Below are 21,952 nucleotides of genomic sequence, written 5' to 3' on the forward strand. Positions count from 1 at the left end.
AAACCAAGAGGTTACCAGCTGCGTGGATAGTGTCATTCTGCAATTTGGCCACTAGGTGGCACTGGATTTAATTTGTACACAGGAAACAAGCAGCAGATGACCAAACATGGCTTGCCACTCTTCTTGTTTTACGCTACGGCTCGCGAGGAATCTGGTCATCACGTCCCCTGACTTTTTTTCCCATGGACCACTTGTAGAGTTGCAAACTATTCAGAAAAGGGTGACTGAAATGATCAAAGGAGTGGAGCGACTCCCGTATGAAGAAAGGTCGCAGCTGCTGGAACTTTTTAGTTTTTATAAAATGGTGAGCAAGAGGAGAAGTGATAGAAGCTTGTGAAATGACACATGGCGTGGAGAAGGGGCACAGGGAAATGTTTTCCGCCCTCTCTCATCACACTAGAACTTGTGGACTTCCAATGAAGCTGAATGTTGGAAGTTTCAGGACAGATAAAAAAAGCATTTTGTCACACAGCTCATGGTTAAACTATGGCACAGGAGTCAATGATGGCTTTTAAAGAGGATTAGACAAATGCACAGAGGAGAGGGCAGTCAATGGCTGCAATTGCTGATGACTGTGGTCTGCCTCAACGGTCAGATGCAGTGATGCTTCTGAATACAGTGGTACCTCGGGTTAAGTACTTAATTCGTTCCGGAGGTCCGTTCTTAACCTGAAACTGTTCTTAACCTGAAGCACCACTTTAGCTAATGGGGCCTCCTGCTGCCGCCGTGCTGCCGGAGCACAATTTCTGTTCTCATCCTGAAGCAAAGTTCTTAACCTGAAACACTATTTCTGGGTTAGCGGAGTCTGTAACCTGAAACGTATGTAACCTGAAGCATATGTAACCCGAGGTACCACTGTACCAGATGCCAGAAACCGCAGGAGGGGAGAGGGCTCTGGTCCTGCTTGCAGGTTTCACATAACAGGCACCTGGTTGGCCACCTTGAGGATTGCATAAAGGACTAGATTGGCCTGAGCCAGCGAGCTGTTATTACGTTCACTTGAACATGGTTGAGGGTCTTGACAGACCACTTACTGCCTTTTTCCGCCTGCTCAAGATGATTTTTAATTGCATTTTTTTACAGGCATGTTGCCTACCACCTGAATGAAGTGCATGAACCTTCATTCAGTTTGGGAATCCTTGCCCTGAAGGGTGGCTTGTGACACTGCAGCCCATCCGCAGCCTCTCTTTGGGATATGCTGCTCCCTACCTCCGGATGTTCATGGGTGCCACACTTTCCCAAGTGTTCGTTTTTGGATTGTAGCGCTCCACCGAGTTAAGGCAACTTGTCCCATCATTGCCTCCTGCCACGTAAAGCATCCCTTCCAAAACAGCCACGCCGGCACTGCTGCGGCGGCTCAGCATGTTGGCAATTGGAGTCCATGTATTGATCTGGCAGGGAACAGCAAAGGAAACATATACATACATACATACATACATACATACATATCTATAGATTAAAAATAGCAATAATATAAAACTTAAAAGTATAACTCAGCCACACTACATAGATACCTGGAGCAACAATGGCTATGCTCTATCTCCACTATCAGAGGCAGGGTGCATCTGAATACCAACTGCTAGGAGCCACAATTGGGGAAATGCTGCCGCGCTCAGGTCCTGCTTTCGGATATCGCAGAGGCATTTGGCTGGCAACTGGGTTAACAGGATGCAAGACTACATGGGCCTAGGAGACTGTTCTTCTTATGAGCCACATGAGGGGCTGACTCCCCTGCTTGCTTTGCTCGCCAAACCCCCTACCCCCACTCCATGTGCTGCCCCTCTCGCTTGACCTGATCTGCTGCTGCAAACCCAAGTTGCTGGGCTATTATGCCCATGGCTCACTTGCCTTCTTCAGCTCACTGCTGCAAGCCCTGCTTGCTCGGCCGCTGCCCCTCTTTCTCTCACGCCACCTGCCCCCCCCTTCTTGCAGGCCTCCTCCCATCACAAGCCCAGCTCACTCACCTGCAGCCCTGCTCACTCACCCCATCACCCATTGTCTCCAATCTTTCCCACAACCTGGAGCATGCTCAGCCCATCGCCAGCATGGTGATGGCCTTGCACAAATACAGTACAGTATATGGCTAGGTTATTTTCTCCTTTTGGGTGTAGTATGCCCCACGGAGGACCTTAAGGTCCATAAACAGCAACACCCTAGAGGTCCCGGGCCCTAAGGAAGTTAGATTAGACTCAACCAGAGCCAGGGCTTTTTCAACACTGGCTCCGGCCTGGTGGAACGCTCTGTCTCATGAGACCAGGGCCCTGCAGGATCTGATTTCTTTCCGCAGGGCCTGTAAGACAGAGTTGTTCCGCCTGGCCTTTGGCTTGGAGTCAATTTGATTCCATCCCCCTCTTTCTTTTTCCTTTCTCCTCCTGTGATGAGGCTGCATTTTAACGTTTTAATGTTGTATTTTAATCTTGTTTTTTAAGTTGTATTCATTCAACTTGTTTTTATTATTGCTTGTTAGCCGTCCTGAGCCTGGCCTTGGCTGGGGAGAGCGGGGTATAAATAAAATTTATTATTAGTAGTAGTAGTAGTAAAGGCACACACTGGAAGGCAGAAGTCCTGCAGGGCTTTCTGTCACCTGCTGCTCATAAGTTCTCATTGCAATTCATCTTTGCAGCCTGCCCCCCCCCCCCCGATTTTCCTTTCAGCCCACTCTCAGTGGCTCCATCACCATCCCAGCTACGGTATATCCAAAACTTCCCATTCTTCTCCCAATAACCCTCAGTGCTTTGCTGCTTCCTGTTTACCTGTGGCTCATATTTTTCCACAGTTGCCAGGTGTGATGAACTATCATATCCCCCAACAGCATAGAGGTTGCCATCTGCAGAAGAAGAAGAAGATGAAAAACACACACACATACATACAACCCATGCATAAATATGCCGCAAAACACACATTCAATCCATACATTTGAAGCACTTGCCTTTCCCAAAAGAAACCTGGGAACTGTAGTTTGACAAGGGTGCTGGGAGTGGTAGCTCTGTGAGGGGTAAACGACAGTTTAAAGCCTTGGAACGGGTGCTAGGCCCAATAAAAAGATGAGTGTACAGAAAAACACCAGGCCACAAGGACTGAGCAGCCAAGGCAGGCTCCTCTGGGGAGAGATTACCTCATGGAGCGTGAAAACACACACACACACACACACACACACACAGACGTTCCTTCCGGCCACTTTGCAGAGGCTTCATCTGGTGCAAGGGGACATTAAACATTCACAAGGCAGCTTCTGAACTGTTCCGTGAGAGCGAGGCAGCAGCCTAAACAAGGCCGCCTGCTGTTAGGATTAAGTTTGCTTTTTGGACAGGTGCAGAGCAAGTGGCAGGCCAGGCATGCGGTGCCATGACGACAGCAGGCAGCACGCATGAGTGGAAGGGGAATGACTAAGAAGTCCCTGGGGCTTGGAGGTCAGCAAACTGGAGCGGAAGGAAGAACGCATGGCACACGCAAAAAAAATCTGTACAGAAAGCCCAAAAGGAGCCATTCCACAGCTGAGGTTCTCCATCAAGCAGCTATGGAACTTACTGTGGTGCTTAGTGCTTCAAAGCAGGGGTTGGTTTCAACCTGAGAGCCACAATCCCTTCTGGGCAGCCTTTCAGGGGCCACATCCCATTGGAAGGCGGAGCCAAGGACAAAAGTAGGCCAGCATACTGGATAAAACTATTTCACACAATTGCTTTGGGAAAGTGCCAAGCCTGTTATTCTGGTATGTTCTTAGAACAGCAAGTGTTCTCTCTCTCTCTCTCTCTCTCTCTCTCTCTCTAATTTACTAGCCAGACTTACCAAGAGTTGCCACACGGACGTATCTCCTTCTGGTGCTCATGGCTGCGATGGATGTCCAGGTGCCTGTTAGGGGGTCATATCTTTCAGCACTGAGGCAGGTCAAGAGAGAGGAATAAGTAGAATATGGTTAATAGTTATGGTGACCAAACAGATGCATTGTAAAACAAAAAAACCGAGAGAGGGACGGAATAGCAGTAGACAAGTTTTTGGAGAACTGGATCTTTACCCATTAATTACTTGAATGTGAACTTTTAAGATAATATGTATACAAGTCATACTCAAAGTAGATCTGTGGAAATTAATGGACTTATTGGTCAAGTCCATTAACTTCAACGGGTTGGCTCTGAGTAGGACTAGTATTGGATGCAACCCAACCATCCACCCACAGGCAACTCTCAACTTACACAGAGGTTATGTTCTGGGGATAGTTTGTAAAGCCAAACTACATTGGGTGCAATGGTGGGTGGGATTGCCAGAGGGTCCCCCCCCCCTTTTAAATCTTTTGTTATCTTCTTGTCATGCGCATAAAGCTGAATGCGCAGAAGTTAAAGGTGCATAAGTTGGAGTTGCCTGCATATATTCTCTTATTTAAGAAATATTCCTGGAGGTTCTGCTGAATATGATTAGAAGGGACCAGATGGTTAAAGGTATACAGGTCGGAATTAAACACTATAAATTGAGGCCATTTGCAGATGACTTAGTATTGACGTTACAGGAGCCAGAATCTAGTACAAAAAGGGTTTTAGAACTGATTCAAGAATTTGGTCAAGTGGCAGGATTTAAATTGAACAAGGCAAAAACCAAGGTTTTAGAGAAAAATTTAACATCGTTTGAAAGAGAGAGGTTTCAGAATGAGACAGGTTTAACAGTGGTTAAGAAAGTTAAATACTTGGGGATTAACATGACAGCAAAAAATGGGAATTTATTTAAAGATAATTATGAAAAATGTTGGTCAGAAGTGAAAAAAGATTTAGAAATTTGGTCAAATTTGAAGCTTTCACTGCTAGGCCGTATTGCTGCGATAAAGATGAATGTATTGCCCAGAATGTTGTTTTTGTTTCAAACTTTGCAGATCGTGGACAAAATGGATTGTTTCAAGGGGTGGCAGAAAGATATTTCTAAATTTGTCTGGCAGGGCAAGAAACCCAGAATAAAATTTAAAATATTAACAGATGCAAAGGAAAGAGGTGGATTTGCCCTGCCAGACCTTAAACTGTACTATGAATCAGCAGCTTTTTGCTGGTTGAAAGAATGGCTACTTCTTGAAAACACTGACATTTTGGATCTAGAAGGTTTTAATAATGTATTTGGATGGCATGCATATTTATGGTATGATAAGGTCAAAGCACATAAAGCATTTAAAAACCACATTGTCAGGAAAGCGCTGTTTAATGTCTGGATAAGATATAAGGATTTGCTAGAAAATAAAACCCCAAGGTGGCTGTCACCAATGGAAGCGAAAGCCTTGAAAAAGGTCAATATGGAGGTCAAATGGCCGAAATATTGGGAAATTTTGGAACAAGACGGAGATAGACTGAAATTGCAGAGTTTTGAAAAACTAAAAAACAAAGTGCGAGACTGGCTTCATTATTATCAAATAATGGAGGTATTTAAAGTGGACAGGAAAATTGGCTTCCAGGTGGAAAGATCCAAATTAGAAACAGAATTGTTAGAACCCAATACCAAGAATTTGTCAAGAATGTATAACCTGCTGCTGAAATGGAATACTCAAGATGAAACGGTAAAATCGGCTATGATTAAATGGGCACAGGACGTTGGTCATAACATTATGTTTGCTGACTGGGAACAGTTATGGACCACAGGTATGAAATTTACGGCATGTAATGCCTTAAGAGAGAATATTATGAAAATGATATACAGGTGGTACATAACCCCAGTCAAGCTTGCGAAAATCTATCACTTGCCTGATAACAAATGTTGGAAATGTAAAGAAATTGAAGGTACATTTTTTCACCTTTGGTGGACGTGCCCAAAGATTAAGGCTTTCTGGGAAATGATATATAATGAATTAAAAAAGGTATTTAAGTATACCTTCCCCAAGAAACCAGAGGCCTTTCTCCTGGGCATAGTAGGCCAAATGGTGTTAAAAAAGGATAGAACTTTCTTTATGTATGCAACAACAGCAGCAAGAATACTCATCGCAAAGTATTGGAAGACACAAGAACTTCCCACGCTGGAGGAATGGCAGATGAAACTTATGGACTATATGGAATTGGCGGAAATGACTGGTAGAATCCGTGACCAGGGAGAAGAGTCGATGGAGGAAGACTGGAAGAAATTCAAAGACTATCTTCAGAAACACTGCAAAATTAAGGAATGTTAGAGTGATGTTGGACTGAAAACAAGTGGTTTCCAGCTGTACAGGTTAAAGTTAAGGATAGATTAAGATTAAAGATCAAGATTAAAGATGTTTAAAGAAATGGAAATTTGATAATAAAAGGGAAAAATTTAAAGTTATATGACATTAAGATCAAGGATTAGGTTTAAAAAAGTTGAAGTTACATATTTTAACGTTTTATTAAATTAAAGATTGAGATTAAAAAAGTGGAAAAGAAACTGCTGGACAAATAATGTGGATTGGAATACAAAAGAGGGAGGTATGAGGAAGTCCAGAAAATAAGTAATTTAAAATTGGAAATGGAAAAGAGAGTTTGTTTTTAATTGTTATGTTTTGTGTTTTTATTGTTAAGTTAGGTATTGTTTTTTGTGTGTGTTGTTTTTCTTTTTTGTTTGTTTAAAACCTTAATAAAAAATTATTAAAAAAAAAAAAATATGGTCAGATGGCATTTTTCCTAGCTATAAGAAACTTGTAATTTCAATTGTTTTCAGTTGTATCCAACTAGGTTTTACTCAAGAGTGGAACCCCTGAAATTAGCCTTGTTCGTGAATTTCAACGGGTTTGCATCACACCGGGGCCACATTCACACCATACATTTAAAGTGCTGTGATACCACTTTAAACAGCCATGTCTTCCCCCCAAAAGAATTATGGGTGCTGTAGTTTGTTTAAGGGTGCTGAGAGTTGTCAGGAGACCCCCTATTCCCCCCAACAAAGCTACAACTCCCAGAGTTCCCTAAGAAGAGTGATTGATTGTTAAACCACTCTGGGAATGAGGGGGGCAAGGTGAATGGCAAATAAGCCAATAAGCCCTCTTACCTGTTGAGGCACGAGGCTCCATCATACCCTCCAGCAGCGTAGAGGAGTCCATGCAGTGCTGCCACCCCTAAACAGCTCCGCCTGGTCCCCATGGAAACCTCCGTCTGCCACGAGTTGGTGACGGGATCGTAAGACTCCACTGTGGCCAAGTCAGAGGTCCCATCGTAGCTGCAGTGAAACAGAGCTAGCGTTACTATTGAATATATTAACATATTTATAGTTTTAGAATTTTAAAATACTTTTCTGTAAAATATCATTTGATAAAATTATAAAAAATACTACAAACATTTTCCAGCATAAAAAATATACTGTTGAGATGTATATATTTAGGACCTACCCTGTTCTTCTGGTTTTAAACTGTTTTTAATGTTGTTGTTTTACCGTGTTTTTTGCACCATAACACTCACTTTTTTCCTCCTAGAAAGTAAGGAGAAATGTCTGTGCGTGTTATGGAGGGAATGCCTACGGGTGGCGGGGGGATCTGCTGCAGTCGTGAGCAGAGGATCCATGGTTCCCTTTCCTTCCCTCCTCCGTGGCTCGCTTTGAAACAGCAAAGCGGGAGAAGAGTTGCTGAGTGGGGAGAAGAGAGGGACAGAGAGCCTGCTTCTTTAAAGGAGCAAAGAGGGAGAGGAGTCCGGTTGGCTCCTTTAAAGCAAGCAGGCTCTCTGTCCCTCTCTCCTCCCCACTCAGCTCGCTACATAGCAGCAAAGTTTTTCAGCTCGCTAAGCCGGGGATGAGCGGGGAGGAGGAAGAAAAGCAGAGCCTGCTTGCTTTAAAGGAGCAAAGTGGGAGAGGAGAGGAGCCTTCTCCCCTTATACCCCTCTTCTTCATTATTAGCAGCATCCTTCCCCACCCACCCCACGCATGTTCCTTCTCCCCTTAAACCCCTCTTCTGCATTATTAGCAGCATCCTTCTCCACACACCCCACGCGTGCTCCTTGTCCCTTGAGTGCTTTTCCTTCCCTCCCCACTTAAAACGTGGTTACAAAGCATGGATACACATGGATCCTCAGGATTTTTGCACTGGGTCACCCCAAATTCACCATCAGATCACATAGCATGTCCATGGCTACATCTTGCACCAAAAAAACCCCCGCACCCACTGTTGCCTGGGGCCGCAGTGGTGCAAAAACGTGGTTACAAAGCATGGATCCACATGGATCCTCAGGATTTTTGCATTGGGCTACTCCAAACTCACTGTCAGATCACATGTCTGTGGCCACAGCATGAATCACAAAAATCATACAGCCACTGTTTCGTTTTGAATATTTTTTCCTTGTTTTCCTCCTCTAAAAACTATGTGCATGTTATGGTTGGGTGCGTGTTATAGAGCGAAAAATACGGTAAATTGTTGTGACATGCCCTAGGACTTTAGGGTAAAGGGTGGGAAATAAATAACAGCAGCTGGCTAGTTCTATGTTCTTATGCTTTGACTGGCAGCAGCTGAAGAGGTATCTGAAGAAGTGTGCGTGCACACGAAAGCTCATACCAATAACTAACTTAGTTGGTCTCTAAGGTGCTACTGGAAGGAATTTTTTTGTTTTGTTTCGACTACGGCAGACCAACACAGCTACCTACCTGTAGCTGGTAGCAGCTGTCCAAGTTCTCAGACATGAGATCTTTTAAAATGGAGACATTAGGAAAATGCAGTCTGAATAATGACACCCCTCCCAATCATCTCTGCCTTTTGCTGCTGGCTCCTAAATCAGGATACATGGGTTGCATCCAACTAAGTGCTACTCAGAGTAGATCCAAGTTAGTCATGTCCCTTAACTTCAATGGGTCTACTCTGATTAGATCTAACATTGGAGCCAACCAAATGCTAATAAGAATAAGAATAATACATATTTATCACTTCATACCAAAATGGGCTTCTAAGGGGTTTACAAGTTATAAAAAAGACAGCTACACAAACATATCAACATCCACAACTAAAATGCACGGTAAAATAATCCCATTAAAACATTAAAAACCTAAACATTCACAATCAAAACAAGGGTTTACCTCTCTGCCTGTGGATAAATGACAGGATATTTATGATATAAATACCGTCATTGGCCTTATAAGTACAGTGGTACCTTGGTTTATGAACTTAATCTGTTCCGGAAGTCCGTTCTTAAACCAAAGCATTCTTAAACCAAGGTGCGCTTTCCCGTAGTGGGGGGGACTCAATTTACAAATGGAACACACTCAACAGGAAGCGAAACATGTTCTGCTTCCAAGGCAAAGTTCACAAACCAAAACACCTACTTCTGGGTTTGCAGCATTCTTAATCCAAGTTGTTCATAAACTAAGCTTTCTTAAACCAAGGTACCACTGTATTTCTTTTTTCTTTCTTTCCTTTCTTTTTTCCCTTCTGGTTTCTAAAATATTATTGTTCTGTATATTAGTTTGATTCTTATTGTATTTTATGTTGAAAATTTTCAATGAAAAATATATTTAAAAAAACAAACATCCACAATCAAAATAAACAATTAAACCAAAACAGCAATTAAAACAGGGCACTCTGGTCAAGAAATCAGACTAATGCCTGTGTAAACAGGTGTGTCTTCAAAAGCTGGCAGATGCAACAGGGAATGCGTTCCACAACACTGGAGCTACCAATGAAAACGTCTGCTTCTGCGTTACCACTAGCTGATAATCACCAGGCCGGGTTCCATAAATACGAAATTCTCCCTCCCTTACATCTATTGCTCCCTTTAAATTATGTGATGACAGCCATGGGGGTGGGGGGCAGGTGAGAGTGGCTGAGAATTCCTCCTTACCCGCCCACAGCATACAGCTTGTTCCCAATGGCAGCAACGCCCACCCTGGCCCGGCGAGTGGACATCGAAGCCACCATGTGCCAGCGGTCTGTCCTGGTGTCGTAGGCCTCACAGTCACCATGGATGGCAAAGAGGCTGCCGCCACCTGCACAAAAACAGAAAGCGGGGAGAAAGTGACAAGCTGGAAGGCCAGGGGGGGTAAGGCCAAGGGGCTCTCTGCAAGCTCATCTCGGGGCTCAGTTCACACAGCTGTTTCTGAGGCAACCTCCTGTCAGGACTGGGCTATAGGCAGTCCTATAGGTGAGCCTGAGGCCTGAAGGCTGCCCCCTGCAAGTCAGTGGTTTGCAAATGTCTGGCTCTTAGCCTTTGACTCCTGGCACCTGATAAGCTGCTGCTTAGGTGGGCTGCAAAAATGCTTGGGGTGCAAAGCAGGCCAAATTAGGGGTACAGCCTGGGGAGAGGGCCACACAGAGAATCTGAAGGACTGGATTTGGCTCCCCAGAGACTGTACAATGTACTATCATCCAGACATGATGTAAAGTCCCATTAAAGTTGTGAGGAAACATGGAGGGATGGTAGGAGGTGACCAGGGGGTGCTGAACAAGCCCCAGCAGGGTAGCGGGGAGGATCCCAATGGAAGCAAGTAATAGCATCCAACAGGTAGGCTCTGGTTCTACAGAGAGAATGAGGAATCTGTCATCCTTCATATGTTGTTGGGACTCTTAACTCCCATCATCATTCTCCATCATCTACATCAGTGATGTCCAACTGGTCAACCAATCGACAGGTCGATCCCCGGCTGATCTTGGTTGATCACGGGATCCCTCTCGATTGGCAGTTGTGAAAAGCAATGCAGTGAAAATCCCTGCCTCCCTCCACCATCGCTCTGTTCCTCCACTGTGTCAAATGGGTGGTATTTAATTGTATGCTGTATGTAGCTGACAAGTTAGGAAACTAAAATATAGTTAGATCTTCCCCTCTCCAAAAAAAGCTTGACAACTTTGGCCTCACCCCTCGCAGCCTCTTTTGAGTTGGACGTGCCTGATCTAGATGATATATTGAATAGCCCGCCGGCCAGTTATTGTGGCAAGTGCAACAGCAGAGAACATTCAGTGTACAACTTAAGGGTAAATTCTGTTAAGTGTTAATCAACTAGCCAAGGAAGGGGGAATAGGTGGAGGTTTTGCTTAGCAACCTGGCAGAGCAGCATGATCTTTAGCTTGTGCTTTCATGAGGTAGCATGTGCTGTGACTGGCTGTGCAGTTGTGAGGCAGTTTTCCCTGTGTTTGGTTGAATATCTAACCCTGCTCTGTATAAGGCCTGAACTAAGAAAAGACAAAAACCTCTCTGTTTCTTTCTTCTCAAATTATACACTGATTTTGTCTAATTGGCTCAGGAAAAGTGTTACCAGGATTTTTCTCTGTGTGTTCCAGCTTGCTTTACTTATGTGAATTTGCTTAACAGTTATGACAGGCCAGGAAGTTGTGCCACCTGCACAATCATTCCCCTCATCTAGTCCTTCCTTTGTCCAACCTCCAGAAGTCCCCCCTCTCCCCACAACCCCCAACATCCAGTTCCGTGGTCTTGGCCAAGCCTCCTTACCCACGGCAAAGAGCACAGTGCTGGCCCCCTCACAACGCCGGGGGCGCGTTCGGCTGTTACTAAGGACGCCTCTCTGCTCAGGCATGAGATGGTACTTGAGGGCTTCGATGAGAAGGTCCTTGCATTCTGACTGGTGCCGCACAAGCAGCTCTGTGTCGACGTTGCTCATCAAGAAGTCACGGCTTAGGAGGGGAAGCCGGACACACTTCATGAGCTGGGGAGAAAAAAGAAGAAGGTTGGGGCGGGGTGTGAGGGGGGACAAGAACAAAATAAAAGGAAGAGTCTAGAACTGGAATCATGCAAGAACAGAGTCACTTTCAGACAACCTGCTCCTTGGGCATCTACCCAAACTTGTTTGCACTAAGGGTTGCATCCAACTAAGGCTTCATTTGCACTATATATTAAAGCAGTATCAAGTTATTCATTGTATTTATATCCCACCTTTTCCCTCCATTTGAACTCTGCTGATCCAGGTCCAAGGCCAACTCTCTAACCGCTACCCCGGTTGAAATGGCCATGGCTCCCTGCAAAGCATCCTGGGAACTGTAGTTTGTTAAGAACGCTGAGAGTTGTTAGGCAACCCTTATTAGCTACAATTTCCAGAGTCCCCCAGAAAGTAGGATTGACCGTTAAGAAATGTTGCTCTGTGAGGGGAACTGCACTGAGAAATTCAGAGATTTGCACATTTCGGAGGACGATTGTGCTTTGCTTTCTGCATCGTTTCAGAAAGTGCAAATTAGATAGATTTGCTTTTAAATGTCAACTGAAACGAATTCCTTCCTGTTCTTAACTACAGCGGAATAAAATCAGATGACCCATTCATTATTTCTCTCTGTCTCTAGAATGGCATCCATCTGTAGGGGAAAAAGAAGGCTGTCCTGTTTTTGAAATCAGTTGTGCAGTTATGTCATACAGAGGGGTCAATAATTCTGTTTTTCACAACGAGTGTTTCTTTTGGTGAGTAAAATAAGAGCCTTCTTCTCTAGCTTGGAGCTGGACAACTAGGAGGAAGAATCACTTTTGTCATTGTAAGGTAAAGGTAAAGGGACCCCTGACCATTAGGTCCAGTCGTGACCGACTCTGGGGTTGCGGCGCTCATCTCGCTTTATCGGCTGAGGGAGCTGGCGTACAGCTTCCTGGTCATGTGGCCAGCATGACTAAGCTGCTTCTGGCGAACCAGAGCAGCACACCGAAATGCCGTTTACCTTCCCGCTGGAGCGGTACCTATTTATCTACTTGCACTTTGACGTGCTTTCAAACTGCTAGGTTGGCAGGAGCAGGGACCGAGCAACGGGAGCTCACCCCATTGTGGGGATTCGAACCGCCGTCCTTCTGATTAGCAAGCCCTAGGCTCTGTGGTTTAACCCACAGTGCCACCCGCGTCATTGTACGGTGCTCTAAACCAACAGTGCAACTGTGGGAGAATCCTTGGCACCTGCTCCAGCTTGCAGTTAGCAAAGAAAGCCTGGAAATGGTGGCCTTGTTGCTGGGCTACTGAGGCAGTCTGGTGCAGCTGCAGGGATGAGCCACCCCACCCCTCTCCAAACTTTGCGGAGGGAAGCAGTGATTTGTCCCTGACCTTGCCCAGAAGCACAGCCTGAGGTCAAGGAAGGGACGGAGGAGAGCCTGGAGACCCAGCAACCACCATTTGGGGGGTCAGCTGAAAATAGCAGACTCTTGGCTATGTAGCATGCAGCCTCCCTCCCACATTCATCCCAAACAGCACCGAAACCCGCACAGCAACGTACCCTAGGGATATGCTGCCTTCGACTGTCCACATCATGCTTCACCCAGCTCAAGACAGCTCGATAGACTTCCTCCTCTGAGGGCACATTGAGGCTGTCACTGGAGATGAGATCTAGCACCTGTAGAGGAGGACCGGGGTGGGTGGAGGGGGGCGAAAAGAATAGAAAATTTGGATTATTTCAGACACTGCACTGGAAAAATGGAATTGAACAAAGTTGATCCCAAGAATCGCCAGCATTTCTAAGCAGGATCCAGATCAAGAGATTGAGATAAGAACAACATGAGAACATTAGAAGAGGCTCACTGGGACCTCAGCAGACTGCTTTAACTATGTTGCTGTTTTAATGGGATTGCTTGTTGGTTATTCTAATCGTGAACGTTCCATTTTTTGTGTTTGGATGGGGTTCTTTTATTGTGTGTGCTAATGATGGGTCTTTATAGGTTAGTGCTTGGTTTTATATTTGAAAACCACCTAGCAGGTTACTGATCCCTCATCTAAACTCACTAATGGTCCCTTTCGCTGGTAGCAGCTGCCCAAGGATTCAGCTAGTGGTCTTCACTGCTACTTGAGAGCCTTTTTAACTGGAGGTGCCAAGGATCAAGGTTCTGCATGCAAAGCAGATGCTCTACCACTAAGCTACATAAACCATAGGGACATAGGAAGTTGCCTTATACTCAGACCATTGGTCCATCTAGCTCAGTAGTGTCTACACTGACCAGCAGTGGCTTTCCAGAACTTCAGATTGGGGGATATTAAACCTGGGACCTTCTGCATGCAAAGCACGCCTCCCCCCCACTAAAAACAAAAAACACAGCCCTTCCCAATGCTTCCCATCTACAAAGGGCATCACAGTGGTGCCTGCCAAGCATAGGCAACAGTGTCCAAGGAGAAGCTGGCATGATGCCACCAGCAAAGGCAGGAATGGCCTCATGGAAACGCAGGAGGAGTTTTAATGAGAAGGCACACTGGTGTTTTCTTACTGCATAAGAAGCACATTAGGTCAGCACGTATTTACATGCATTCTTCCTATACCAGCTGCAAAGCTTGGCCTGTGGTTTGGAAAAGCGATTGGAGGCACTGAAGTTGCCTCCCTCAATTTTTTAACCCTTTAGGACTACACAGGAAGCTGTGCTATCCTGAGCCAGACTCACTCTAGCCATATTTATTTACCAGGGTGTTTGGACAGCATTCATGGTGTTGGTTTCCCACTGAATCCAGACATTTGCATAAACTGATGGGACTGAGTGTCTGTGTGCAAAACCAAACATGGGGGATGGGGAAATCGATCACTCATTATACCAGGCTTCCTCAACCTCAGCCCTCCAGATGTTTTGAGACAACAATTTCCATCATCCCTGACCACTGGTCCTGCTAGCTAGGGATCATGGGAGTTGTAGGCCAAAAACATCTGGAGGGCCAAGGTTGAGGAAGCCTGCATTATACCTTTAGTTTGTGCTACTAAAACGTTTTGTGGATTTCATTTGCAAAGCTAGATTGCAGCCTCAATCTCAAGCAGGTGAGCGAACCCTGGTGCTGCGTCGTACCATTCGCGAAACCTGACACACAAGGGGGGAAAAGGGCTGTGCAATCTCTTACCTGCTTGAGAGGCAGAAGCATGAACTCTTCTGTCTTGGAGACATCCACAAAGTGCTGCAGGACATATTTGTGGGCCGACTTCAACAGGTCGCTGCAGGAGTGCGTGTCTGCGAAGCCCCGGATGCCCAGGCAGTTGGAGGGGTCCAGCTGGCTCAACAGGAACTTGCAGCAAGCATCCCGCACCCCGTTCAGCTGGAGGAGGCTGGCGGCAGGAAGCAGTGTCTGCAAGGCAAAAAAGCCTGTCACAGGGAGGTATCTCATTCCCCCCAACCCTCACCGGTCCTGACACTCCTGGTCCTAATGCCACCGTGGAACATCCTCCTCCATCCTTCTCCAGGCAGCAAGAAACAATCTTAAAAGCTGAGACCTACAGAGAAGGACTTTCCAAACATGTTCTTGAACCAGGACGCTAGGGGTGGGGAGCCTTTAGGCTGCAGGCCATTTTTATTTAATATATTTAAGAAGAGCCCTGCTGGGTCAGGCCGATAGCCCACCTGGTCTAGCATCCTGTTCTCACAGCGGCCGGCCAGATGCATGTGGGAAACCAGTGAGCAGTATTCAAGCGCAAGAGCAGTCTCCCCTCCTGATGTTTCCAACAATTGCTATTAAGAAGCACTGCTGCCGCTGACTATGGAGTCAGATCATAGCCACTGCGGCTGGTAGACATCGTTAGCCCTCTCCTCCATCAATGCGTCTAATCCTCTTTTAAAGCTATCCAACTTGGTGACCATCACTGCCTCCTTATATACTACTATGTACTTAAAGACAGTTGCTAAGCTGTTTACAAAGTGACATGTACAATATATGTAACAAGGAAACAACTGCAGCTAGGGTTCTCCATGCACAAAAATGGAAAGCAGCAGAAATACCCACTAAAGTTGAATGGATAAGTGAGGTGATGGATTATGCAGAATTGGCAAATTTAATAGCTAAAATAAGAGAACCTAACAATGAAGGTTTTGTGGAAGAATGGAAACCCTTTTCGGATTATTTAGAGAAATATTATCGTATGGCGAACACACGAGTAGGATTTGAATTATGAACAACAGAATGGATTAAAGATTATAGTAGTTTTGTTAAGGTTTAAGAGATAGAAGACAGGATGTAGCAGAGGGAGAAAAAAGGGAAGCAAAGGGAGTGGGAAGTAAAAAAAAAAAACGTTTTTATTATGTATTGAAATGTATGTGTGAAATTTTGGAAAACTTATTTAAGAAATCTTCCAAAGGGGAAAAACACACACAAGGAAACAATCTTGGCCCACCAGGGGGTCTAAATTGGCCTGTGAAGTAATTTCCTCCCAAAAGCACACCCACCTGCCAATCAGCTAACATCTTTAGGTGTCACCAGCTGATGGGCAGGGTCCGATCTTGCTAGAACTCATTCCCACTGGAGGCAGTGATGGCCACCAACGTGGATGTCTTTCAAAGAGGATTGGACAAATTCATGGAAGCAAGGCTATCAATGGCTTCTATCCCTGATGGTTCTGCACTGCCTCCATAGCCAGAGGAAGCAATGCTCCTGAATACCAGGTCCTGGAAGCTACAGGAGAGAAGAGTGCCCCAGCCCCATAGCACTAAGAACACTTCTGCTTCTTGCATTTTAATAAGTTGTGTGTCATCATTTTTCTTTCCATTTTTTAAAATGGAAAGCTGGGCAGTAAGCGCAAACATAGCAGGGAAGCTTCTACTTTGGACCAAGGCTTCCCTCAATTATCCTGGTTTTGCGCTGAGCAGTCTTTCAGCCATCACCTTCTGGTAGGAACCTACAAAAACCCAAGAGAGATCCACAGATGGGAAGAGAGAAGGGGTTGCTCCAGGCCAGCTGAGCCAGCCTTGTTGGAAGCACTGCAAGACCAGCAGCAAACAAAGCCCCGGCCAGCCATCATGTGACATCATCGGGAATTGCAGGGAGGGCAATGTGATAAGATTACAGGCATCTGTGGTTCAGGGGCCTGGAGGTGCCACTGCAATTTGGTTTTGATACATAAATAGACATTAAACAAGACGGACCCAGGAACCTCATATGGCCATGTGGAGTGCTCCTTGCCCATATCCAAGATGCTCCATTCCATTCCTTCTCTCACCCATTTCTGCAAAGGTCCCCTGGCCCAGTCCTCATTGGGGTGGGGCTCTTCTGGGGTGAGGTGGGGTGATGTGGGGTCTAGGGGATCTTCTGTTAGGATTCCCGCCCCCACTCAAGTTTATTTTTGTACAACTGCAAGAATAGAGGGTTCTCTGCAGGGGGATTTCTCCAAGCCTACTGATACCGACCTCTGTGTACGTGTGCGATTTTGACTACAAAAATGTCAACACCCATCCCTGAACGCTGGAAACAGAAGGAAATATAAAGGAACGGCTCGCCTGGTGGGGCAGCGCAGCGCAGCAGCAGCTTTCATGGCCCTTGCACCCAGCGCTGATCTGGACAAAGAGTTGGAGGCTGCAGAGGCACCAAGTGGGGAGCTAGTTTGGGTCAGGGCTCAGACCTGACTACATGAAGGTATGCAGACCATCGCACCTCAGGTGGCTGGGCAAGAACTTCCAGACCACCAAGGCTGGACCCTCATTGATGCCTTTACTTGAAGAACCACATGTCTCTAGTCTGGCTGGGCCGAGAGCCCACCAGAAGGGAAACTATGGAATGGAGGATCCATGCCTGTTTTCAGGCCAAAGGTTCTGAAGTTCCCTCAAGGTGGGCAGAGCCAGGAGGAGGAAGTCTGGAGACCCCAAAGGCCTCAGCCTGCTCCAAGCCTTTGTTGAGCAAGTTGCTCCCTCGGAGCTGTCCGTGGTCCTGCCACTTTTGTCCGTGGGCATCAGACCAGAATGCCATAGCAGTGCTGTTGCCGCTTAACAGCAGAGGGTGCAGGTGAGGCAGCAGTGAGGACAGTTCCCAAAGAAACCATAGGAAAGATGCTGGTCCTTCTGGTCCATCTTACCTGTACGTTCCCTTCTCCCACCACAATCTCAGCCGTGTAGGCATATTGAACCAGCTGCTCCAGCGCCTGCGGGTCGATATCATGGAGTGTTATGTGGGTCTGTCGGCTTTCACTCATCTCATCTGCGGTGGCAAGGAAACACAAGGGAACTCTGTGAGGACGCCATGGGTATCTTAAACAGAAACCCCTAGGGGCTTTATTGTGGTCACTGTGCCCAGCAAAAGCCAAGACCCATCCAGCCCTTTGGAGGAGGAGGAGCCGCAGATCAGTGGCAGAACAGATGCTTCCTTTGCAAAAAGTCCCAAATTCATCTCTGGGTAGCAGCAATCACAAGTCCTAGAGGTCTGAGGGAAACCCTTGCTTCAGACTTGGCCCCATCTGCACTATACGCTTACGTATCCCTCTACTTACGTAAACTTCGGGATACATAAGTGGCAAACTCAGAAGTATATTTCTGGGTTTTTGCCACGTGCGCATGCGCAGAAGCGCTCTACCACCGTGTGTGCATGCGCAAAAGTAGTCCCTCCAGTTGCTGAAACCTCGGAATCCGACCGAAGCTCCAGAACGGATCCCGTCCACAACCGCAACATTACCACTGTAATGTTAAACTGTCATGGTTTCATCTAAGACTCCTGGGAGCTGTAGTCTTTTAAGAGTGCTGAGAGTTGTTAGGAGACTCCCTCCTGTTCCCCTCACAGCTACATTTCCCAGAGTTCTCTGGGAAGACGGATTGATTCTTTAAAAAAGCCAGAGACAACACTACTAATAGCTCCCCCCCTCACTTAGAGACCCATGATGGTTTATACTGGGTGGACTTGACTAACTTATACCTGTTAATTTCAATAGATCTGCTCTGAGTAGGATTTATTTGGGTAGAACCCAAAATGTCTGCTATATATATGTCACGATTAAGGAATATATTATTATTATTATTATTATTATTATTATTATTATTATTATTTAAGTGATTGCCACCCTTGACTCCTTTACAAAGAAGGGCAGGATATAAATATTTTAAAAAATTAAATATGGGGCGTCAGTGCCCCATGTAGCCCCTTTCCCCTTCTCCATGAGTAGTAACACCAGATTAAATTATGCACCTATTAAAGTTCATTTGCAAGTTATCTAATGCACCCTTTGAGAAACTCTGCTCTGCAGCTCACCTGAAAGGGAAAGTCTCAAAGCAGAAAGAATTTCAGGGTTAATGAATTATGTGCAGCAAGAGGAATGGCACCAATTAAAAGTCTACTCGACTTGCAGAATTTCTACAGGTTGCAGAATTTTTGCCTCAACTGGAGCAGAACATGAACCATCTGGGTGCAGACTTTCAAGGCAACTGAGGCAAGGTGCAAGAGGAAGAGGATTTGGGTAGAGATACTTGCTTGTGAACATGGCGTGGAAGTAAGGGCTGCAGGAAGCCAGCACCACTTTGTGGGCCTTGATCTCCTTGGTGGCCACATGCAGCACAATGTCGCAGAGCAAGGATCGCTGCCGCATGCGGTTCATGCAGACGAAGGCGTCGTGGTAGTGCCGTTTCGAGTTGTGGGAGATGCTGTGCCCATCCCGGTTTAGGAGCTGCATTCCATTTTCCATGGCTGCAGGCGGGTCGTTCCTGGCTCGTGGCAGCGCCCTCTCACCCTCTCTGGAGAAACATTTTAGGGAAGGACAAGAAGCAGATTAATCACAGTTTTTGGTCCTAAACGCTGCTCCTTGGTTTAAACAACAACACTCTGCTGCCGACTACCTCCTTGCAACATTTCAGCTACCCAACCGGAAGCACCCTATATGAATGCAAAAGTGGAAAATAAGAAGGTAAGAAGAGCCTGGCAGCTGGATCAAGGCACCAGCATCCTGTTTGGACAGTGACCAATCAGATGCCTCTGGGAAGCCCCAAAGAAGGCCCTGAGCCCAACAGCAACTCTCACTGCTTGCAATTCCCAGCAACTGGCGTTCAGAGACATGCTACCTCCAACAACGGAGGGAACAGCCATTGCCAGCCTTGCCCTCTATCGAATCCCCTTCTAAAGCAATCCAAGGGGAGCATGATGAACAAGAGCATAAGAAGACCTCTGCTTGATTGGGCCAAAGGCCCAGCTAGTCCAGTATCCTGTTCTTCCTGTGGCCAACCAGAAGCCCCAAAGGAAAGCAGGACCTGAGTACATACTGCCTCTGGCAATGAAGGCAGAACACAGCTCTCGTGGCTACCAGCCACTGATACCTGCCATGAGTTCATCCAATCCTCTTTTACCTCCATTCACTATGAAAACCAGATGCAGGACTATGATGCTCCCCTGGCCTAATCCAGCAGGGAACTCCTTATGTTATTCGTAATTGCATTATGCTGAGATGATTTAGATCAGGCAAATTCATGGAAGAGAAGGCTATCAGTGCCTACTAGCCAGTATGGCTATGTTCTACCTCCATTGTCAGAGGCCGTAGGCTTCTGAATGCTGGTTTGCTGGGAACCACAAGTGGGAATAGTTGCTGTTATGCTCAGGTCCTGCTTGTTCACTTTCCAGAAAGGGCAGCTGGCCGCCCACTGTGAGAACAGCATACTGGACTAGATAGGCCACTGGCCTGATCCAGCAGAGCTGCTCTTATGTGCTACCTTGGATGCTGGGTGGAACTGGACTTCATCCATTCAAATCCTGCATGGTGTGGGGGGAAGGCATACAGTTTTGCCCAAGGCTCCTTCCAAAGCACAAGCCTCCCTGCCGCTGCCTCTGAGCACCATGCATTGTGATAACCACAGGCGCCTTGCCGGTAATAATCATGAAAAGGAATAATTAAAAACCACTCAGCAGCCTCACATCAGATCCGCCCACCGGCAGTAAGTCACACGCATGTTTATCCGGGCCTTGATATTCATCACAAACACCTCCACACTGCCGGCTGCGAGGGCTTATGAGTATGTGTGAGCGTGCCTAAAAATAACTGGTCCTCAGCTAGGAAGAGGAAGCAGTTTTAATTCATTCTTGCCAAAAGTGGGAGACGCATATGCCAAGGAGAGGGAGGCGGCGGCAGCGATGACGAAGACGGCGATGGGGACAAAGAGAATCAGACCACGAAGCAGCGCACACATGCACACCCTACAAGCCAGATGGACAGATGGGTGCAGACGCAGGGAGATACCAAGCTTCCTGCAGCCTCGGAAGAGAAGGGAGGGGGAGGAGCACCAAAGCATACAGAGCGCTTCCTGTGATGGAGGAGAGGGAACTCCCGTCCTCGTCTGGAACGAGGGGAGACATCGAGCGGCGACTGAACGGATGTGACTCCTGAGAGCCGCCCACATACAGCTGATCGTGCAAGCTAAAGGCAAATGGGAAGAGAGAGATCTCGTGAAGCTAAGGAGCTGCCAAATGCATGATGCGCAGCGGGCGGGTGAATTAACATTTGCAAAGTGTGCAGTGGCGGAAGCACAATGTATAATTATGACGGGTGGAAGGTGGGCCATGTGCTCCCCTTCAGCAGCCTGATTTCAGCAGGTGAGACTTTTTCAGGGTGGGGGATAAAATGTATTTTTCTGCTCCCTAAATGTTTCAGCCTAGCCCCCTGGGTGGGGAACCTTAGGCCTGGGGGCCAAATGCAGTCCTCCAGACCTCTCTAACTGGCCCTTAAAATTGTCCCCAGGCCACATACGTCACCAGCCTGACTTTGCACCCTCTTTGTTTTTGCCCAGCTAGAATGTGTTATTGAACTCTGTTCCTGTCTTTTGTCTGGATGGAGGACAAAGAGGTGTGGGTGAAGAAAGTAGCCTCCTATATGAAGGTAAACCCCACATCTGTTGCTGCACCCACTTTTGCCTCTGGCTCCACCCACCACCGGCTCCTGGAAAGTCCCTCAGAAGGGAACATGGCCCCTAGACTGGAAAAGGTTCCCCATCCCCATCCTAGCCTTTCCAAAAGATTCCACTATGGCAACATCACTGACTCGCAGTCCTCTGGCTAGGAGGTTTCACAGCCCCCATGTGCTGGCCTTCCTGCAGACCCCTCAGAGTAGTTCCCACCTTTCAGCCATGCAGGGGGTAGTGTAAGACTTGGGGGCAAGGAGCAACCATCCTAAGCAGTACACTCTCAAAGGTCCTACTGTACAAGCTGGATGGGACAATTACAGTAGTTTCAACCATTCAATAGCGTTGTAGCAAAGCTTTGGTTGAGGGCCCAGGAACTGGTCAAATCATAAGGGTGTGCATAACAGTGGAAGGACTCTCAACTGGGCTTAGACTTTCATAGGGACAACCTCTTTCATGTGCAGGAGCTATCCTGGGTCCTGAAACACCCTAGCATTTGCATGGTCTATTTGTATATTTAATTATAATAACACCCACCACTGCCACCCAACCCCCAA

At 46.5% G+C, this 21,952-nt stretch overlaps 1 protein-coding gene across 1 annotated transcript in view; it reads right to left on the reverse strand.

The window, feature by feature from the left end:
* The window catches only part of KLHL17 (kelch like family member 17), a 34,328-nt gene that overhangs the window by 897 nt on the left and 11,479 nt on the right, over nt 1-21,952 (reverse strand). Inside the window, exons 2-11 of the mRNA XM_081016144.1 lie at nt 18,988-19,247; nt 17,606-17,727; nt 14,674-14,895; nt 13,079-13,195; nt 11,331-11,544; nt 9,729-9,873; nt 6,964-7,131; nt 3,787-3,875; nt 2,754-2,827; nt 1,210-1,391 (exon numbers count right to left, since the gene is read on the reverse strand). Coding sequence (XP_080872270.1) covers nt 1,210-1,391; nt 2,754-2,827; nt 3,787-3,875; nt 6,964-7,131; nt 9,729-9,873; nt 11,331-11,544; nt 13,079-13,195; nt 14,674-14,895; nt 17,606-17,727; nt 18,988-19,198 — 1,544 coding nt within the window. The 5' untranslated portion in view covers nt 19,199-19,247. The remainder of the gene's footprint in view (nt 1-1,209; nt 1,392-2,753; nt 2,828-3,786; nt 3,876-6,963; nt 7,132-9,728; nt 9,874-11,330; nt 11,545-13,078; nt 13,196-14,673; nt 14,896-17,605; nt 17,728-18,987; nt 19,248-21,952) is intronic.

Source organism: Podarcis pityusensis (genome assembly GCF_964106645.2).
Source record: "Podarcis pityusensis genome assembly, chromosome: 8".
In the NCBI taxonomy this organism is placed as follows: domain Eukaryota; kingdom Metazoa; phylum Chordata; class Lepidosauria; order Squamata; family Lacertidae; genus Podarcis; species Podarcis pityusensis.